General features: G+C 40.2%; 1 protein-coding gene across 5 annotated transcripts in view; it reads left to right on the forward strand.

Annotated features, from left to right (window-relative positions):
- CHN1 (chimerin 1) overlaps window positions 1-19,951 on the forward strand; it is a 91,757-nt gene that overhangs the window by 42,596 nt on the left and 29,210 nt on the right. For all 5 annotated transcript variants that reach the window (XM_064719000.1, XM_064719001.1, XM_064719002.1 and 2 more), the window contains one exon: window positions 2,274-2,562. In XM_064719000.1, the coding sequence (XP_064575070.1) occupies window positions 2,274-2,562 (289 nt within the window). The remainder of the gene's footprint in view (window positions 1-2,273; window positions 2,563-19,951) is intronic.

The following is a 19,951-nucleotide window of genomic DNA, read 5'->3' on the forward strand; positions in this document are numbered from 1 at the left end:
TAAAACACACCTGGGGTAGGAGGGTGCACCTTCTGACCCTGTGGGAAAGAAAACTAACTTTTTAAGAAGTTCTGTCTCTTTTCTGCATTTGGTCATCTTGTTCTTCAGAACAGGACTTCAGAACCAGACAAGATGGGTTTTAGATTTTGAGGGATGTTGCCAAAATCAAAACACTGTGTGTACTTAGTAATAGGTCTTGTGATGCTTTTCTGTGCCTTATCCTCCTTGATAAAATTAGTGTCATAATTTTTCTTCTAGAAAACTAAGAGCAATAAGTGACCTCCAGCTTGCTTGAAACTCTGTTTTAAGTAGTCAGAACAGATGTTACTGATGAGAGCAGCAGTTCACCTGTATCTCTTAATATAAGTAATTCTAATGTATGTGTCATTTAAGGCCCATCATTCTTCACCTTCAAACTTCTTTGGTTCTCCTGATGAAGTGAGAGCCATCAAGGTGCTTGTGTGTGCTCAGTGTGCATTATTCCCACTGACCTGAGCAGATGACAGTGAAGGTTGCTAGCTTTGGCACTGCAAAGTGCTGAGCACTCTTGGCTCATGTGGACATCTCTGACAGTCAAGGGTGCATGAAGAGGACATCTTGTGGTCAAAGCTTGTTTGCAATACACGGTGTTGAGTATAAAGGTGTCCTGAGGAGTAAGTCTGAATACATCTGCCCCTTCTGCTATAACTTAGGACATTATCTTTCTGCTTTCTGTATGACTTGTATTTACTCAGAACTGCATCTTCTGATGAAATTAGCATTGGGTAAAAATGTATTTCTTTCTGTCATTTTGTAATTGCTCATGTTTGATTCAATGACCTTTTAGTTTGTATGACATAAAAATATGCATGGAAGTACCAGTTAATCTGCAGGAAAATGCCCACATAGTTCCTACACATTGTGTCCCCTTTCCTTACTGAGCAGGATTCAGATTCCATTTACGTTTGAGTGTTTTGCAGAAGTAGCAGTGTCTGAAGTTGCAGTCACTGTCAGAACTATTGATAAGGGTGATGGGAAGGCTTGGCATTTTGATGTAGAACAGAGAAAAAAAAAAACACAGACTCTAGAACCATCTATTTTTTGTCTATATTGGCAAGAAGAATGTAATATTTCACCTGAGGCAGGGTCTAAAATTATGCTTCCCCCTGTTTGGCGAGGCCCTGTTGAGCAGAGGAGCCACTTCAGCAAAGTATCATTATTTACTGTGTTCCTTGACATCTCCAATGAAGCATTTGATTGTAAAGTGAAACCAATCCATCCTTTCAAATTTAGTTCTTAAAACTTATTTGGCACATCTGACCTCATAAGGGGGCAAATACCCTCACTGCTGTCTGACCACAGAAAGCACTGGAGTGAGCTGTGAAAGCAGCTTCTTGCCTCCATCTTCCCCACAGGAAATGTTGCCAAGTGCAAACACTAGTGTGTTTTCACATGTTTAGACTGCTTTGAGGCAGAAAATGGTTGCAGATTCTAAGTGCAATTTTTAAAAATATGCTGCTGTTCAGGTAAATTGAGCATTCTTATGGTTGCTAAGAGCCTGTATCAAAATGCTGCTCCATCCTGATGGAGAATGGCTGGTGTTGGGTAGCTTTCGTGTTATATATCCTGTATATTACAAAGATTTGCTTGAAGCTTGGGACTTAACAAGCAGAACACAGAAGGACTTTTGTACAAAGCTTGAAGAGTTAGTCCTGGGCCTTTGGCCAGGAATAAAGAATGCTTGCCCTTGTGCCATTTTGTCCTGTGCTGCTTGGGTTCTGGCAGCAGTTCTGCTTCAGTGTAATTGTTGGCACTGGAGCTCAGCTGAACCTTGAATGGCCTCTTCCTGCAGCAAGCAGGGGAGCAGAGCTCTGAGATAGCATCAGAGCTGCGGATTGATCGGCTCTAATAGAGGGCTCTGTTATGAGAGCTCCTCATAGCACAGCCAAGCCAATTCACTGCAGTGATAAAGTAGCGAAGCACTAAAAAAAGCCATAAGGAGTGTGAAGTAATTTTTCAGTTTTTCCATAGATAATGAAAAGGCTAAAAGAATACCAGAACAAGCAGCTCCTTCTGGGACAGTACTGTTTTGGCTATCTTTCTGCAGTTGTTGTTGATCTCTCCTTCCTATCTGTGCTAAGTAGTAATTCCCCAGCTCGGCTGGACCAGACACAGAGCACAGTCACAGCTTTAAGTGATAAAGTGTTTTTAATTGTTTGCAAAGGCTTGCTTACTCTTATTTATTCTGCTTACTGTTCTTTAAAAAAAACAACTTTCCCATTTCATTGAGGCAGATTTGGAAGTCAAACCAGAAACTTCAGACTCTACTACGATGGAAAACACTTTGTTGGGGAGAAACGTTTTGAGTCCATCCATGACCTGGTGACAGATGGATTGATTACTCTTTATATTGAAACGAAGGCAGCTGAATACATTTCCAAGATGACAATTAATCCAATTTATGAACACATAGGATATACAACCTTAAACAGAGAGCCAGCACACAAAAAGCATATGCCAACCCTGAGAGATGAACATGATGGCAAAGAGTCTACAGGAGAGGATGAGGTAGCAGAAAAGAGGGTAAGCAATTGTTAACCCACTTTTTTTTTTTTTCTGTTAGACTTTTTCTTTTGTACTTTTAACCTTTCCCCTCTACTCTAAGTACTAAAGGTTTCTGCAGCTATTTAGTCTACATAGTTATTTCCAGTGTTACATTAACAATAATATTTAAACTGGTTATAGAATTTTGTAATGGTAATTTTTGCATATTGCAAATTTTCATGATTTGGAGGTTAGTTATTTTTCATTGTAATTCTTCAGGTCTTTTTATAGTTATGGATGTTACCATTAACCCGCTCCTTTACTTCAAATGGGCAAAGAATATTTAATCTTTAAATTGTTTATAGTATATAAGACAATTGCATTTTATTTCTTAACATCTTCAGATTTCCCCAAACAAATGCATTCCATAACCTATTCAGCAGTCTTCATATAATAACAGTAAAGTTGTCCACATTATAAATAAGACTGTTCATTAAGTTGATAAAATGTTAAAACATTTCACTTGGCTAAGTTCAGCCTGTCAGAAGCTGACAGAGCTATTTTTGGCCTCCGCCAGACTTGCAAAGAGGGATTGCTCTCTTCAGAGAGTTGCAGTATCAGCTGAGAAGTAATTGCATCCTGGATTATAAAAGAAAAACTAAGAAGGAAGAAATCTTAGAACCAGTGAATTAAGGGAGGTTGGGAATCTACTGGGCAGACCAAGCAGCTGCCTGAAATTTTATTTGTGGTTCAGAGACTAAACATAAAAGGAAGCCATAATGTAAATTCCGTTGTGTTAAATGAAATACTTTGTTTATTGAAAATCTGACAAATGAAAGTATTTTAAAAAGGTATTTTTACACATCTGTAGGTGTTAATGCATGTATAATAGTCTGATATGCTTCCCTATTTCACAAACTTCAGGATGATACATTAGGCCTATCTAATATGCTCATAGTGCGTGGAAGAAATGCTAACCTTAGTTGGGATCTTTTGTCTCTCCAATCAGAAATGTGTGATTTTAGTTTTTGTGGATGTGGAGGAAAGGTCTGACTGACAATTTCCAATATACATGGCTATTACAGTGAAACTAAGCTCCATACTGAGTCCACAGAGAGAGAGGCTCATAGCTTTGGTCCCTCAAATCCTCCTTCAGCAGAATCTGTCATTCTGCACTGAATTTGCTGAGAGATGAAGCACCCAACTTAGCTTAAAGTATGAATCTTCACTGTTATCAGATCATTTTGACAAAAGAAATACTGCTGGGATAGTGAAGCTAGCTGACCACATTTAATATCCAATTTCTCGCCTGTTAGGTAGCAGTAGTAGAGGGGTGAGTTATCACTTACAGTTCTTGACAGCCACTGCTTCCAGTGTGCTGTTTCAAAAGGATTCTTTTTGCATAATATCATAGACAGTTTATTATAATGCAAAGCCTGGGTAAAAGTCTTCTCTACGTCTTCTGGAAGTTACCACTTCAGGTTTCTTTGTTTCCTGCATTTATAAACTTCCAAGTGACAGCAGAACTCTGTTCTGTTACATTTTTTAGATTGATGAAACAGTGTTCGTAGTAAAGAGATTTCAATGATTAGTGTTGAAGAATGCTGGTTTTTTTCGATGGATTCCACTCATTGTGTTATGTCACTCACCATCTGTTTTGAAACATTTTTTATTAAATAGCTCAAGGACTATTGAATATTTGTCAAAGATTGAAATTTTATATGAAAAACCTTTAAACAGATTAGATAGGTAATCTCAGCATCCCACTCCCTTCATCTGGAACTTACAAGTGACTAAAGGGGCTCCAGCCACAAAACAGTTCAACAGCAGTGGTGTCTTCAGTCCTGAAGCCCAGGTTTTAATACTCTTCTTTATTTTGTCTTGGAACTCTATTGATGTGAACACACTGAGGCACACAGACATCACAGGATAGTTAAATGCGGAGTTTTCAGTTGACTTTTTGAGTGATGTCCAGTTGGGGTTGCTATCTGTGGCTTCATGGGGACAGTACAGTGTGGTCTTTGTCACCGTGGAGTGGCACAGAGGTGACATCTTGGCTGTCTTTGCGCCTCTCAGGGTTTGGGTGGGAAGATGGCACAGATTTTCCTGCATGTCACTTCACCCAGCAAGGCATTCAGCCCCATGACCAGCACCTGATCCCACCAGCAACCTCAGCATTTGGAACAAGCAGCTGTTTATAAATAGGTCAAGCAGTTGTTCTTCCCTTTTGGTGGCAGGGCTGGCAGGTTGATTCCTGTTGTCCAACATGAAGAGAATATCATTGAATTGCAATGAACCAAAGAAAATTGTTCAGAGTTCAACATGAAAAAAACCCATTGTTTTATGACCCAAGCAGCAAGATCTGTGTGCCCATTAGCCCCATGGTGAGGATGAAAATTTCCTGTGTGTACAGTGTCTGGCAATTAATGCATGTTTATCAGTTCTGTAATGCACAGCTTCTCCCTGCACTGTATACTTCTTCCTCTGTAAAGAGAGAAAGAAGTCTGGGTCTTTAACGTGATCATCTGACCATCCTGAGCCAAAATATGTTCCCAGATTTGCAGGCTCTGAGGCTGTTCAGATACAAATCTAAATTTGTGCCTGTGACTGTTGCCCAGTCATGTGTGGGTGGTGCATGGAATATAAGTCCTTCAGAAGGAAAGAAGAGACACAAAACCAGTCAGAACCTGTGGAATAGCTGCTGGGAATGGAGTCTCACTTTCTGCCATGGAAACTGGGCACCTAGAGAATACACTCCAAGCTTGAGAATGAAATATTAAAGGGCACTCACCCAGTCTTCAGTTTGGTTTGGGGCAGTAGCAGGAAATGCTGCATTTTGTGTTAGATGCCTCCCAGCAGGCACTTGGAATACTTCATTTGTTCCCTGCTCTTTCTGTAATTAATGTATGGTAGAAGAATTCCGTATGTGTTGGGTGGCACTTTTCATTTGCAATATATTAAAAAGGAGCCCTAGTAAAGGGGAAAGATTTAAAGACTGAAAGAGATGAAAAGTCAAAACTTATGCAATCATTAGATAAGAATTGTAAAATAGAAATTGCAATACTCCTGAGTTGTCCAAGAGACCATATTGTGGCATGATTTAAGATGCAATTTTTGATGGGAAAATATAATCCACTACACAGCATGTGCTTCACTAATAATGAGAAAGACTATAACTGCATACCATGTACAAGTGTACATTAAAAGTTTAAATTCCTGGGTAATAATTTAATGCTTTTCCTAACCTATGAAGGAATTACTAATTAGTCAAGACATAACTGGAGGAGGAGAGACTGAGAACAGGAGAGTGCTTGTCTTGCTTGGATGTCCCAAGTAGAAATTTTAGCTGTTGTGCTAAAAAGGTGATGCTGGTTCCCAAAACAGTCTGGAAATTGTTCAGAACTCAGTTGTGGGGCCATCATGGTCTGTGTGTTAAGAGAAGGCTAAGAATGATTTAAAAGAGGATTTCCCATGTGGATTCAATGTGTATGGCCTAGTGTGGAAGTAGAAATAATAGCCAGTATCATAAGATTTAGTATTCCTCCTGTGCTTTGAATACTGATGGGTCTCTGACATTCTGTACTCTCAAAGGCATATATGGCCTTAGAGCAGATCACCTGCTCTAAACACCCTATAAAAATGGTAGCTCTCAGAAATTAGTAAATATCTAGAAACATAAATCAAAGTCCTTCTTTAAAGCCTCGCAAAACATCCTTTTTTCATTTTGACATGTTTTTGATTTCTTTATAATATGTATAATATGTAAGAGGTGGTATGAGTGATTCAAGATTTAATATTTGTTATGAAAAAATGAAATCATTAGTTATGAGTTATCCTGTCTTTCAAAATGAAATCCTGGGGTAAATGTTAGGATAGCAACTGAATCACATCTATTCATGTTTACTTTAGTGATTTGTGCTATTTCTTCAAGAAACTCAGTGGCTGTTAATCAATTAAAGACCCCTTCTAGACTGTACTACATTCCATTCAATTCCTATAGATGGAAAGAATTGTGGAAGGTTTGTGGCAGCAGTCACCCAACAAAAGCAATCTTCTTTTTCTGTTTTCAATTACCTCAGTTGGTGATACCATTTTTTCCTCTATAGTGAAGAAGGCTGATTTTTCTGCAACTCTGTGCAAGGAGATCTGAAAATGTCAATCTGTATAATTTTAGTAGGAGACATGCTTTTATACCTGCCTCCAAAGATCATACAGATGACAAAGTTAAGTGTGATCTGTGTACGTTTCTAATAAATTTGTAGTAGACTCCACATACAGAATCAAGGGTTATACTTTCAGGTGTTTGAAGAGGGACCAGTCTTACTTTCCAACCTTAAATTAACACCTCTATTTTCATTAATGTCACTACTATTTTTCTAATTTTGGTCTCAGTCAAATCTGTTAGTAAGATCTGCTTAAACTTTTCCTTCACCATGGCTTATTTTATCTTCAGGGGCAGCACATGAGAGGCTGAAGCTGAGGGAGTTGCAGTGGCTGGCATGGAAGTACAGGCACCCTTATCCAGGTCTGTGATAGAGGCACAGAGCTTTGAACAGCGCTGTTTGGTGCCCAGTAATGCCAATTCTGGAACTGATGGGGCTCAAAAAGACCTGGTCTTAATAATCAGGGAACAAAGTGTGCTTTGAGGGCTGCAGCAATCTTGATGCTGGAAGTTGTTTGAAATATTTACATTTACTTGAATTAACTTCAAAGATGGGTGTATAATGTACACAGCATCTAAACAAGCCATAGCTGTAACAAGGGCAATCATGTTTTTAGAAGTGCAGCTAATGAATGTTTACCTTAAAGCACATTTAAAGATGCAGGACACTGAGCACTGAAGAATCCCATGGGTTAACTGGAGGAGATTGTCAACTCTTTTCTCACAAATGTTCCTTTCCAGTCCCTGCGCGGGTGTCCATGACAATCACTCTCTAACTTTAATGTAATTTATAAATAAAACATAACTCTGTGGAAGGCAGAAACTTCTATTTATTTCTTCTGGGTTTAGCCCATCTTTCAGCAGAGACTTCAAAGCATAGACAATTTTGTCAATTCTGAGAAAGTTCTTAGCAGGATGAAAGACAAGCCTACTTTTTAGGTAGCTGCTCCAGCATATCAGCAACATCATGCTCTGAGGAGATTGCCCCAGACTCAGTTTTCCTCATCTTTCCTTTCTGTGCATTAGCATTTATGTTGGTAGGGAACCAGTGTCATGTACAGTGTTATACATGGCACATATGGGCCAAACTAAAACTGCAAATGGTTACAATGCATTTTTACAAACATATATGATTTTAACTTAACCCTGTGTTTATCAATACCCAGGAAAGGAGAGTTAAGTGCACATGTTACCCAGTGTATAGATATCAGTACAAAGAAAATTCTTTTCTCCAAACTGCAGAGTGCTTTTTCTACTTAGAATCACCAAGAGTAACCCAAGCCCTTATTTGTGTTCATTATGGCAGTAAAATTGATTCACTAAAAAAGCTCGTATAAACTAATTTTGTTTTAAGATTCAGAGCTTCCAAATGAAGCATGGGCTTATCTAATTTAAACCCCAGGTCACACACAGAACTTCTAGTTTACTCTTATCAGTATCTCATGCTTGTAAAAGATAAATTAGGAAGAAAAACTTGTTTTTTAAGGGTCTGTAACTGGACCTCCAGTGGTAAACACTGTCCCATAGTTCTCCTGTTTGTTGCAGGACAAATTCTTTCTTCGTCTGTTGGTACCAGCCCTGGTTCATGCCCAGCCATGCTCAGTTAATTCCTGCAGGTTGCAAATGGCCTCCTGGCTGATTCCAGTGAGCCTGCAGGACTTGCCTGCCTACCTCTGTGTGTCTGCACCTCTAGAGCACATTAATGTAATGAGCTTACCCCATAATGGGGGGGATTAACTGGAAGTAGAAGCTCTGTGTTTGTGTTGGTAGCCCAGTTGCATGTTGCTGGTCCAGTATTACAAGGGTCAGAACAAATAAGGCTCCACAGCCTGCAGACAGTGAGTTGTGCCTCAGGTCAGCCTGCATTTCAAGCAGAGACTGCACCTCCTTTTGCTATGCTACTCCTGTAGAGGTGTTCCCTGTGGTCTGAAGGTAAACACAGTTGAGGATCAGCATCCTGCTTCAGCCTTTTTTCATGGGTACAAGTCTCTTCACTGCTTGCTGAGATGACCTTTCAAGTTACTTTCTGCCTTTTCAGCGAAGTGTGGCTCTTTTATGATCTGACATGTGAGATGTGTACACAAAGATACAGTCCTCAGAAAGTTTGGTGTCAAATTATACCGAGACAGGCAGCTGCCATGTGAAATGGAGTGCAGGTACTCTTTCAGACTCACACATGAGACCTTCAGCAGAAGTGTGGTGAGTAATTACCCTCAGCATATGCCCTGTGCCTGATTGAGCCTTTGTACGATGAATAGTGTGCAGAGCTGTTAAAAAGGCTGTAAAGCAGTACAGTTGCTGTGCAATTAATTCTGAAGCATAATGCTTGTGTTGTTACTGATAAAATGAAACCATTAGCAGTGAATAAACTGTTACTCCTTTCCTGTGTTTCTGGGTGTTGTGAGGTCAGTCAGTGTGAAGCCCTCACCTCAGTTCTTTTCAGGGTTTCTATACTTGGTGGTTTGGATCTGGCTACGTTTTTAATGCCCTTCAAAAAGTATTGTATAGCCCTAGCCTCTCTTACATGTACTGGCAGAAATGTCTCCGTTTTGTAGCTGGGATAGGCTGGTACAAGAAGACACACAGGGAGAGAGGCAGGACTCTCCCTTTGCTCTTGAAGAGCCAAAGAGGATAGCTTTCCTTGGGCACTCCTCAGGATGAGAACAGTTTTCCCACCCTAGAGGACCTCAGTAGCTGGGACATAGAAACACAGAGCTCCAGCTCAACTCTGGGTAGCAATGGAGAGCTGTTGTGACTTCAGTCCTGGCATGCTGTAGGAGTCTGCTGCTGACCTTGCCTATGGGCCTTACACTCCAGGCTTCCCAAAAGGCCACTTAGAGGTACAGTGAGGAAGCCACATAGACACATACAAGTAAATTACAATCTTCTTTCTCCCGAATTTTAAAAAACCCCTGTAGCTACCCTTGACTTTTTATGCCTTCTCACAACCGAATAGTCCATGCAGTGGCCACAGAAGGGAAAGGTGGGTCTCTCAGAGCAGCCTCTAAAGCAGGCTGTGGTTCTGATTTATTGCTTATGCAGAGGGCTTTCTGGATGGTAGTGACTGCAGTGGGTTGCTAGCTGGCAGCTCTCTCGTTTGTTGTTCTCATTCCTTAGCTGTGTGAGTTTGGGGTCTTTTTTTTAACTCCTCCTCCCATCTGGCATCTCCTAATTATTTTCTATTACTAATCACTTCTACAGGAAACAGACTGGACTGTTGAATTAAGAGCCCTATAAAAGGATAATTTTGTTATTTACAGGTTTCTTAGCTCACTTAAACTTTATAATGTGACACTGTATAGCTGGTGATAATCACCTTGAGCCATGATTGTGTCCAATCTCATAAACTGGGCAGGGTCAGGTCTGGTCATTTGTAGAACATGAGAGGCTTAAGGAGAAGCTAGGGCAGTGCAACTGGTAGCACCTCTGGTTGTGAGCTAATATCTGAAATACCTTGCATTTTATGCCTTCTGCAGTTCTGTGTAGCCAGGTCAAACCTGTGCTAGGAGTCTGACTAACAGGGGTTTTCTCCAGTGACCTCCCTCTTTATTCAGATAAACTCCTTTCTCTCCTTACTGTTTGTTCTCTGTGTGTCTAGATGGGAGCAGGGAAAGCATTTTACATGCATTACATGATTCCAAGTACAAATCCATGTCTTTTGGCTTCTCTACAGAGATGGAAAGGATGTGGAGCTGTGATGGTCTGATATGTCCCCCCATCCATTATAGAAGGCACATCTGCTCCACTGATAATTGCCCTGTCATAAGTGGTTACCAGATGCCTAAAACCCATGGTGACTGAAGTGCTTGCTTTAGCGGTAGTAGCAGAAAGAGAAGTAGTTAGGTATGCCTAAAACAAGTATTAGACTGTAAAAGAAAAGAACATTTTTCCTGTGGTAAATGCCACAGAAGCTAATCTGTTCTGGTCCTTGTTACTTTCTTTTTAATCTTTCACAAGAAAAAAAAATATTTTCAGCTAAAGCTTCTCACGCTTAATTTTAGTCTCTAGCTGAATGTTTTCCGACTGAACAAAGTAAGGAGAGCGGTTTTATTACCAAGCTCAACAAACTACTTGCTCCTATTATTTCAAACCTGTCACACTTGTCATCAGCAAAGACAGCAACTCTTGACAGTTTTGCAAAGACTTTCTTTGATCATTAACTTTTAGAACATTAAACTTTTCCATATTTAACCTTTCTTCTGCATGGCATCAGCAGTTAGAAACAGTGTTGCTTCTGGCATCTAGTGTTCCTACAGTCCTAATGTTTCAGTAAGTTAAGAATCACCACTCTGAAATTTCTGGTTCTCAGTTCTCAGTTGTTGCTCTAATCTTCTTCATGTTAGTATTGATATTCCTCAATTTCAACTTGCATATAATTTCCAGAATAAGTAAAGGATGATGTGTTTCTAATAGTGAGGTCATATTATAATGCACTTTGATTATTGCTGTGTAGTGGAGATTATAATTGCATTTTCTTAGAGCTCAAAAACAGAAATAAGTTGCCTAAGGAACCTTATAGCTAGTATCACAGAGTATAATATCTTCTGTTAAGCCTTGTCATATGTGTATGTGATTTAATAAATTTTTTATATTTTCCAATTTGTGAATTAGATTAGTAGCACTTAGAGGAAAGCAGCTTTTTCCCTTTTTGAGAGGGCATTGGAGGAATTCTGTGAAAATATGAAAAGACACTGTTCCCAATTTCCATTTTGCATGTAATGGTGAAACATTTTAAAAGCTCTGTGCTTTATATCACATGTCAAATAGTTTATTGGTAGAAGATGTCTGATGATTTTACATTGCTAGAGAAGTCTTGAAGCCATTTCCCAAAGTTAATATGATAGTGAATTACATTTGCATTCAGGCGTTTCTGTGAATTGGATGATGATTAGAGTAGCAGTATGTTTAATGCGAATGTACAAAAATTGCAGAAAGTATCCTCTATGTTTCACAGAATTTCAAAGTGCCCAGTGTCTTTAGTGACAGCTCTCATTCCCTCCAGCTCCATCCCAGTCCTTGCTAGCACTGATCACAGCTGGTGCCTGGGAGCTTCCTGTCACCTCTGCCACACTGCGGTGTGCCTTCCTTCTCAAGGCAGGCTCCCCGCTCAGTGAGCTGAGCGTGCTGAGAGCTTCCTGGACAGTTTTTTATGGACCTGATGGGTTAATTCTCTTGGGCTGTTTTTATTGTGAAAATTCACACAGCCTCAGCGGTAGAAATCTTCTAAGCAGTGTCATTTTTAAAGTGCTAGTTGATGGTGGTAATACAAATGAAAAATTGCCCTGTAAGGTAAGATGAAAAGCATGCTAAGAAAGAAAGAAGTAGCTGTGCTGGTTTAACATTTTGTTTATTTCTAATGAGTTTAAGTAATGCAAATATACCCCAAACCTAGTATTTTAGCTCTGATGTGACCTGCACTCAAAATAAAAGCTCTTGGTCAAAGACCACACGCATCTGAAATCCCGGGTGTAGACTGGAACCTGTGACTAGTGTATTTCAACTGAAAATAGACATCAACTAAACATTATGTTGTAAGAAACCACAGGCTTGCTGGGGGGAAAGAATAAAAGCCCCTTGAGTCTCTCCTTTCTAACAGAGGTTGTATGATCTGTCCACATGCCAGTGCTTCTCCCTTGAAAGGTAAATATTCTGTATAGCCAGGATTTATGATGGGGGTTACATTGCCAGCCCCATTTTGAATCATTCAAAATCATTCCATTTTCAAATCAAGTGGTTATTTAAATTTGTTTCCAAGATGCTGTATTTGACCATTTGAGATGATGATTTCTTGAGTGCCTGTCTCAAGAATTTTTAATAGTCATAGCTTTCTGTAGGGAAATGGGATGTTTACTGCTGTTATAGGAAAAATATTCCTGACAGAAGCATTTTAAAATGTTAATTAGGAAACTTAGAGGGAATAAATAGGAAAGATGAACAATATATATAAAAGGAGAGAGAAGAAAATTGGAACACTGGTCAACAAAAGTGAAATGAGCCTTTTCTGAGAATGTGATCAGGGATTAGAAGACTTTATGGGTGGAAATAAACTGATAATTTGTTAATAATTGATAATGTGACTTTGGAAGCAGACTAATTCTGCTGCCACTTCCACTCTGGTTTCATTCATTGCAGGTTTCAAAGCAGTCTTGATTTAAATAGAGATTTATGCAAGGGAGTGGGAGTCCACATGAGACTCATTTGAAGGATGATCAGCCCATCTGATTTTTCAAGTGTGCCTAATTGCACGGTATAAAATGAACAGACCCTGACCCACTGGTGCAGCTATGCCCATGGACACACATGGACCTACAAAACTGGTAATCAGGGTCCCTGAGGAGTGCTGGGGAGCACTGGGGGTTACCCCATTGTTTAATTTTTCTGCTGGGAGGTGGTCCATAAGCAGGTTTCACCATCATACATTTGGCAAGCACGTTGCATAGAGCCATTTGACATCTCTAGTATTCCTTCAGGTTAAACATTGTTTTCACCTTGACTCATCGGTTCAAATCAGATGGTAATTCAGGAAGGATTAGGAGACTTTTGATTCTTACTCTTATTTAAGCTAAATAAGTATGATTATGGACTGAGTGTATGATTAAGAAAGAAACTGTGACAGCACATGTACCATAGCAACATAGCTTATTCAGGAAGAAGAGGATGGATTCAAAATAGATGCTGTGCCAAAGGAGCAGGTGTGGTCTGAAATACAAAGAGTGTTTAGAAATTAATGAGCTGCAGTTTTCAATTATAACATACATTGAATTACTCTAAATTGAATTACCATGTAGAACAAAAGAAGGCTAGTATTAGATGCGTTATACTGCCAGTCAAGACTAATGTGAAATAAGTATAGTACATTAGGTAAGAAAATATTGATGAGAAATAAAAAAAAATTCCATACCATTTGCCCATGCTATACCAGTAGCCAAAACTCCTATTCTGCAAGGAAAAAATTAAAAAATACCTAATAAATATATTAATAGAAAGACCTTGTGGATTACACTATTTTCATTATCCCTAAGTGTATACATTTTCAGTTACAAAAAGATAACAGGTTGACTATAGATTTATTTTATCTGTAAGATTCTTAAATGGATATTATAAAGAAAATGTAATATTTATTTCCTCATCAAAGGGTATGGTTAAACTTCTCTTTTATTTTTATCTTTCCTTTTATTTGAGGAGATCCTTATGACAGTATGGGTCAGATGAGGAATAAAACCACCAGTCCCTTGTGGTTTCAAACAATTAGTCTAAATAGCTGGTTTGTTCTTACAGTACTTTAATTTAGTATATCAGTAATAAAGAGCATTTGCCAGAAGAGGAGCATTCATGCAGCTGCCAATTTGCATTACATTTTAACTGCTATCACTCCTATAGAGCACATGGCATTTATAAATTATTTTTAAGGTCTTTTTGGAGTACAGTCTGCCTTGACACATCATGAATCAAGAGGCTTTTTCTGGAGTGACCCTTCACTGCAGTGAATGTCAGTGGAGGCTCGGTCACAGCAGCACAGCCCTCTGCAGGGAGACATATCCCAGACAAAGGGATGGGGAGAACATGCAGTGCTCCCAGCTGAAACAGGAAATGCTGACTCAATGGGAGCAAGATGGAGAAGCTGCTGAGGAACAGTCTCTGTGTTGCTGATCAGGGTGAGCATTGCTCCCCTAGGCAGAGCTCCTTGTTTCATCAGCTCCTTTTCCTGAAGGCCTTGTAGCTGCAAGACCGATCTCTCTGGCTCCTCTGTGAGGACTTGTATCACTGTTTAAGCTGCATAAAGCAACTTGTAACTACAGCTTATAAAACCCAGTGAGCACCATTATTGATTACAACATCACACCCCTACCACGTGCCCACATACACCCCTGTAGTGGGATTTGTACTGATGGAGTGTGGAGTTACCCCTGGAATTACCTGTACGTGGTGGGTCAGTTGCTGACCTTCCTGAAAGCTAAGTCATGTGATATTAGCAAAGTCCTCCAGAGCCAGATCAAAAGCAGAACTTCTTCCTGAAGGTACTGAGAAAATTTTATTTTATTTTTGCTGTGTCTAGATCCGTAGTTATATACCAAAATATATTCCTCCTTGGAAAAGAATGGTTTGTATTTGCCACTGAAAAGTTCCTTGCTTTTGTGCCACTACCCAGAAAAGTAACCGTTCATTGTTTTTGCCTTGCCAGTAACTGAAAGAGAGGAGTAGTCACATGGGTGCTCTTTGCTGGGGCACAGTTTGGAATTGTCGTTCCAAAGGCCCATATCAGTAACTGCCAGGAGCAAATGTACAACCTGTCAGCCACCAGAAACAAAATAAACCCAGATCACAATCAGCTGCAGTGACCAGTGGGTTTTAGGCATAAAGCTACAGAAACACTTTTCTGTTGGCTTCCCTGAAGATCTCCCTGGTTTTTTATGAGTATGCTCTGTATGGTAAGCACACCAATGGGAACATACAGTCTTCCCAAATAATGCTAGTACACTTTAATTGTATTGTACAATACAGCACTGAAGGAACTCACTTTTGATGCAGTAATTTCTAGCAGCAATGTCAGGCAGCATTTTTTCCATAATTTAAACTTGGGATTTATTTATTTATGTATGTATTTAACAGCCTTACTTTAGGTCAAGCTAACAATTTGGCTGAATTTGTTTAATTAAATTTTCAATTAAACATTTTTTTAAGCCTTCTTTTAAAATTCTAGATATAAAATGTTCATTAGCAGCTATGGAAATCATATATGCTTTTATCAAAAATATAAATAGCCATTTCTTTAGATTTTGTCATAAGTATTTCACCGGAGGGGGTGGGAAGGGTCTGATTTAATTAGAAGTCAGTCCATTTGGAAAATTTTATTATAAAAGCCAGAACTTTTCTCAGGAGTAAGATTTCATCATTTAACCACTACTTAAACCCAGCTCCCCTGTGGGTGACTGAAAGCAGGGCTCACTGTTGCCTGAGGATTCCTTTCTGCCTGAGCACTGTGGGAGCCTGAAGGTGTCCGTGTGCCAGGTGAGCGTGGCTGTGCTGGAATGGCAGCAAGAGAAGTCCCTGGTGGCTGAGGCTGTGTGATGGTCCTTCCCACCCACCTTCTGAGATGTCATCTTTCAGGCTGAACCTTTCTTTTAATAGCATTCCTACCTCTGCTCACACCATGTGAGCAGAGGCTGTGCCTGGCATTAGCATTCTACAAGTGAAGAAAATTCACTGAAAGCAGATTATCACCACTTTTATTTAAAAAGTAAAATTTTGGGCTACTCTTTTCCCTTCAGAACAATCCCATGAAAGACATGACTGGGAAAGTTATATTTAGCTTGGAACAAACTTCTACCAAGAGCAGCACTGAGGAAATTGGGCTCAGTTTCACAATCTGACTGATTAGCTTTTGAAAATCATGTACTGAGGCCATAAAATATGCTCATAAAGTGTTCATACAAGCAGGGATTTTTCTGAGCATATGCGTTTGGCTCAGTTAGCTGTACAGTGAAACAGAATACTGCAAAATGTACAGTGGCTCACTGCATACTAAACCAAGTGTCTTGTTTCTTGATACATGTACAATAGGGCATCATCTTTGATGTTTTTAAAAATTGCTTGCAAAATAACTGCTGATTATTATTAAAATGCAGGGAAGGGATCATATTTTATATACATTCTGAAAGAATAAAGGCATATTTAGTCATAACAACATGAAAATACCATTTGAGAATGAAAAGCCTACAGCGTACTATGCATTCTGAAGAAAACATGATTATGTATTTGATAGTGGAGCCAGGTGCTCAGAAAACGAAACATTCCATTGTATTGGAAATGCAGGTGAGCTTCAGGATCAACTGATCAACTCTAATCTGGTAATTCTAGGACCTGTGATCTTAACCTTACTTGAATTTTTTTGTTTTGCTTGGGGTTTGGTTTTGGGTTTGTTTTTGTTCCTGAAGTAATTTCACTTTCTTACTCCACAAATGGGAATGCATTGATTTCCCTTTTTAGAAAGATAATTTGTACAATGTTGACTGAACTGTGTGACTGGATTAAACTTACATAATGTGTCTTTCAGAGAGTGACTAATTGGAATTTACTGCAAGTCGCAGATGACTTTTAAATCAATTCTGTGAAGGCTTTATAATCAGACTTACTGATTGGGAGATTAGTAGCAGAAAATACGCATACATTATCCAGCTAACACTGAGAGCAGGTAGTGCTCCCGAGAACAGCTGTTTCTCCTACACCCTGAAGGACTGCTCCAGGGGAAAGTAAGGAAAGTGCAGTCCCAGTAGGACCTAGACTGAACCACTCCTACAGCTGAGGTTTTACAACAAATGGGAACATTTGAAATAGCACATTACAGTCTTTTATTTCTTTTTTTTTTTTCCCACCCTTCAGTCCATACTTAACTTGTAGAACCTCTAAACAGATGCCATGGTTTAAAGCCTGTTGTGTTGCTGGGTTTGACTTTTTAGTGCTTAAATCACTAAAATGTACAGGACTGAGGCTGCTCTGGTTGCATGCCCTGCTGAGAAGTTGCTCAGCTGTTGCTTCCAGTCATTCTCTTTTCAGTTCACCTCAGTCCTGTGAAATCACGTCCTGAAATTAAATTTAAGAATGACAGCCTTGCAGTTTCCTTCCTCATGCAGTCTGCACAGCATATTCCTCCCTGCACTTGCAATTGTGATTGCAAATGTGTGTCACTCACAATTGCTAAAAAAAACCCAAAAAATTAAGAGGTAGGAAAGTGGAAAGGAAATTACTTTCCTCTTCAGATTTTTACGTCTTTTTCATCCAGTATGTAGCAGACAGTATCTTCAGGCAGAGCAAGTTACAAAGATAATTTGTTGGAAAATGAAAGGCTCTGGAGATGGAGACTTTGCTGGCAGGTGGGAGTGCAGGAGCCACTGGTGGAGAGCAGGCACTGAATCAAAAGCCAGCCCAAGGTGTAAGAGGAGCAGGACCTGCAGGTTACAGGCACTAGAGACAACACAGAGAGCCTGGAACAGGAGAGTGCCTTGGGAGTGGACAGCTTGATAGCTTCCTGGAGGATTTGAGTTAAGCACTTAAGTTAAGTGAGGTCCCTGCCTTCACTGGTTTGCTCTCAGGGTGACTCATCTCTGCAGTGATTAGGGCTGCCTGAGGACAGTGGCTCGCTCTCTCTTACTTTGTTATCTCACATAACACTAAAAAGTTAAAGATCTGGCCCTGCCTGATGACCCAAACTGTTGTCAGGAAGGTGTGCACAACAGAAATTTCATTCTTCAGTTTGATTTTCAAAATGAGGGATTTGGTGTGTGTAAAGGGAAGCACTGCTTTGCAAAGCCAAACACCCAAAGTTAGGCAATGGCAGAAGAATGAGCACACCCGTTATAAAATTGTGTCATCTACAAGCAGTTGTATACATTTTAATTTTTCTGTTGCTGGCTTAATGGCTTCAACTTTGTTTCAATCTCTGTTTCTGGTGTACACTACTGTAGAGCAAATAGCCCAGGCAAATGGCTGAGAGGGTAGGTGGTGAGGCCAGGACTCCTTTATTTGTAAACAGCAGAAAATGCTGTGCATTGAACAATGGGAAGCTGATTTATGTCAAACCAATAAGCAGTCTCTGTTAGAGTACCGTAACACAAAGCAGTGTTAAAATTAAAATTCATAATCGTATAACTACTTTCCAGATTATAACACATTTTCATAATTACAACCACGAGATAGGACCTTTCCCTGTTGGGTAGTTTTGCTTACCTTTTTATTGGCATTCTTAGATTTAATTTTCCAGGATCCAGAGATCTGTTTCTACTAGCGTGACTCTAAAGAGCCATTGGAAATAACTCAGTTCTTCAGAATTAGGAAAAGGGAAGCTGACGATTAAGGAGTAAGTATGCCAAAAACCAGATATGTGCACTACAGTGATTGAAAGGGAAATTCAGCCTGCTTTACCGTGCTTCTTAAGTGGAATTACACAAAATAATGAGTTGATTCTGATAGTAAATTTATTGTTGAAAATCACTGCATTATTTATTTTCAACAAATTCCATTTTAAAAGAATTTATTTCCGATATGAAGCTTTGGTGAGGCATTTTTTCCCCTTAAAAATAAGAGAAATTTTGGGTTGCAGAGAAGAGCGTAATGAAATGTTTTTACAAATCATGACTTACTTCCTGAGCCTGTTGTCACTCAAAGTTGTTTGGAGAGGATGACTCCTCTGGGGCAGGTGTAGGTCCACCTTATTCCATGAGGACTTACATCTGATGTAGTTCTTGGGAATTAAACCATGAAGTGACTTTAGCGGAAGGGAAAGGAAAGGAGGCTGCTCCCCTGAGTCCATGCTATTTTCACACTTTGTGTAGATGAAGTGTCAGGTTTTTATCATCTCTTATTCGTCATCTCAGTTTTCTTGATCTTCTGTTGCCATGGAGTGTTAATGTACTTGCAAAGATGGACAGAAAAATGCCAGAGGAGCGTTCGCCTGCATTAAAAAGGAGTGATTAAAAGCAAGACAAGATTGAAGTAGTCATTGGAAAAGTATTTCTAGATAGGATGGAAAGCAGCCTCCTGCATTGAAACCAGGAACTGAGTCAGACCCCTCTATGAGCCAGTAGCACCTGACAGCATTCTCCTGTATGATCAGGAGATCAGTGTTTCAATTCTTAGCTGTCTTGAAGATTAGTGTTTAGTGCAGCACCAGCCTTGATCCTTAATCTCTGCACCATGACCCTCTGCTGAAACCCAGCAGACTTTTAAAACCTGTCAGGGAGGTTATGGGTGGCCATACAAGGGAACAGAAGAGGGGCTCCCAGTGAGCACTAATCTCAGCTGTATTGGCAGGGCTGAGCTAAACTGGAACACTGTGATCCAGCTGCAAAGCACATACCAATTCCACCCAGAAGCTTGTGACAAACTGTGCTTGTCGTCGGTTTCTGACTCAGGAGAGATAAAAATACCTCGGCTGCAGCAGGGAGAGCGGTAGCAGTGCGGCAGGCTGTGCAGGGGGAGGGAGGGAGGGCTGCGCGCCGCTCTCTGCACAGGCAGGGAGGGAAAGGTCCCTGGCGCCCTGCATCTCCTCCAGCCCCACGCTGCAAAGCTTGGCTGTGCTCAGATCAAGGGTCCGTTCTTGCTGTCTCTGGCAGAGACTGTTCACAAACGCTTGGAGAGCGCCAGGGGCAGAGTGGCCATGGCGGTGAGCCCTCCCGGCGGGCAGCGCTCAGCTGCAGGGAGCCCGGCTGCCCCGGTGGGCAGCTCCGGTGGGAATGGCATCTGCCCGCTCCTTCGGGAGCCCCTTGGCTC

This window comes from Zonotrichia leucophrys, chromosome 7 (genome assembly GCF_028769735.1).
Source record: "Zonotrichia leucophrys gambelii isolate GWCS_2022_RI chromosome 7, RI_Zleu_2.0, whole genome shotgun sequence".
NCBI classification, from domain to species: Eukaryota; Metazoa; Chordata; class Aves; order Passeriformes; family Passerellidae; genus Zonotrichia; species Zonotrichia leucophrys.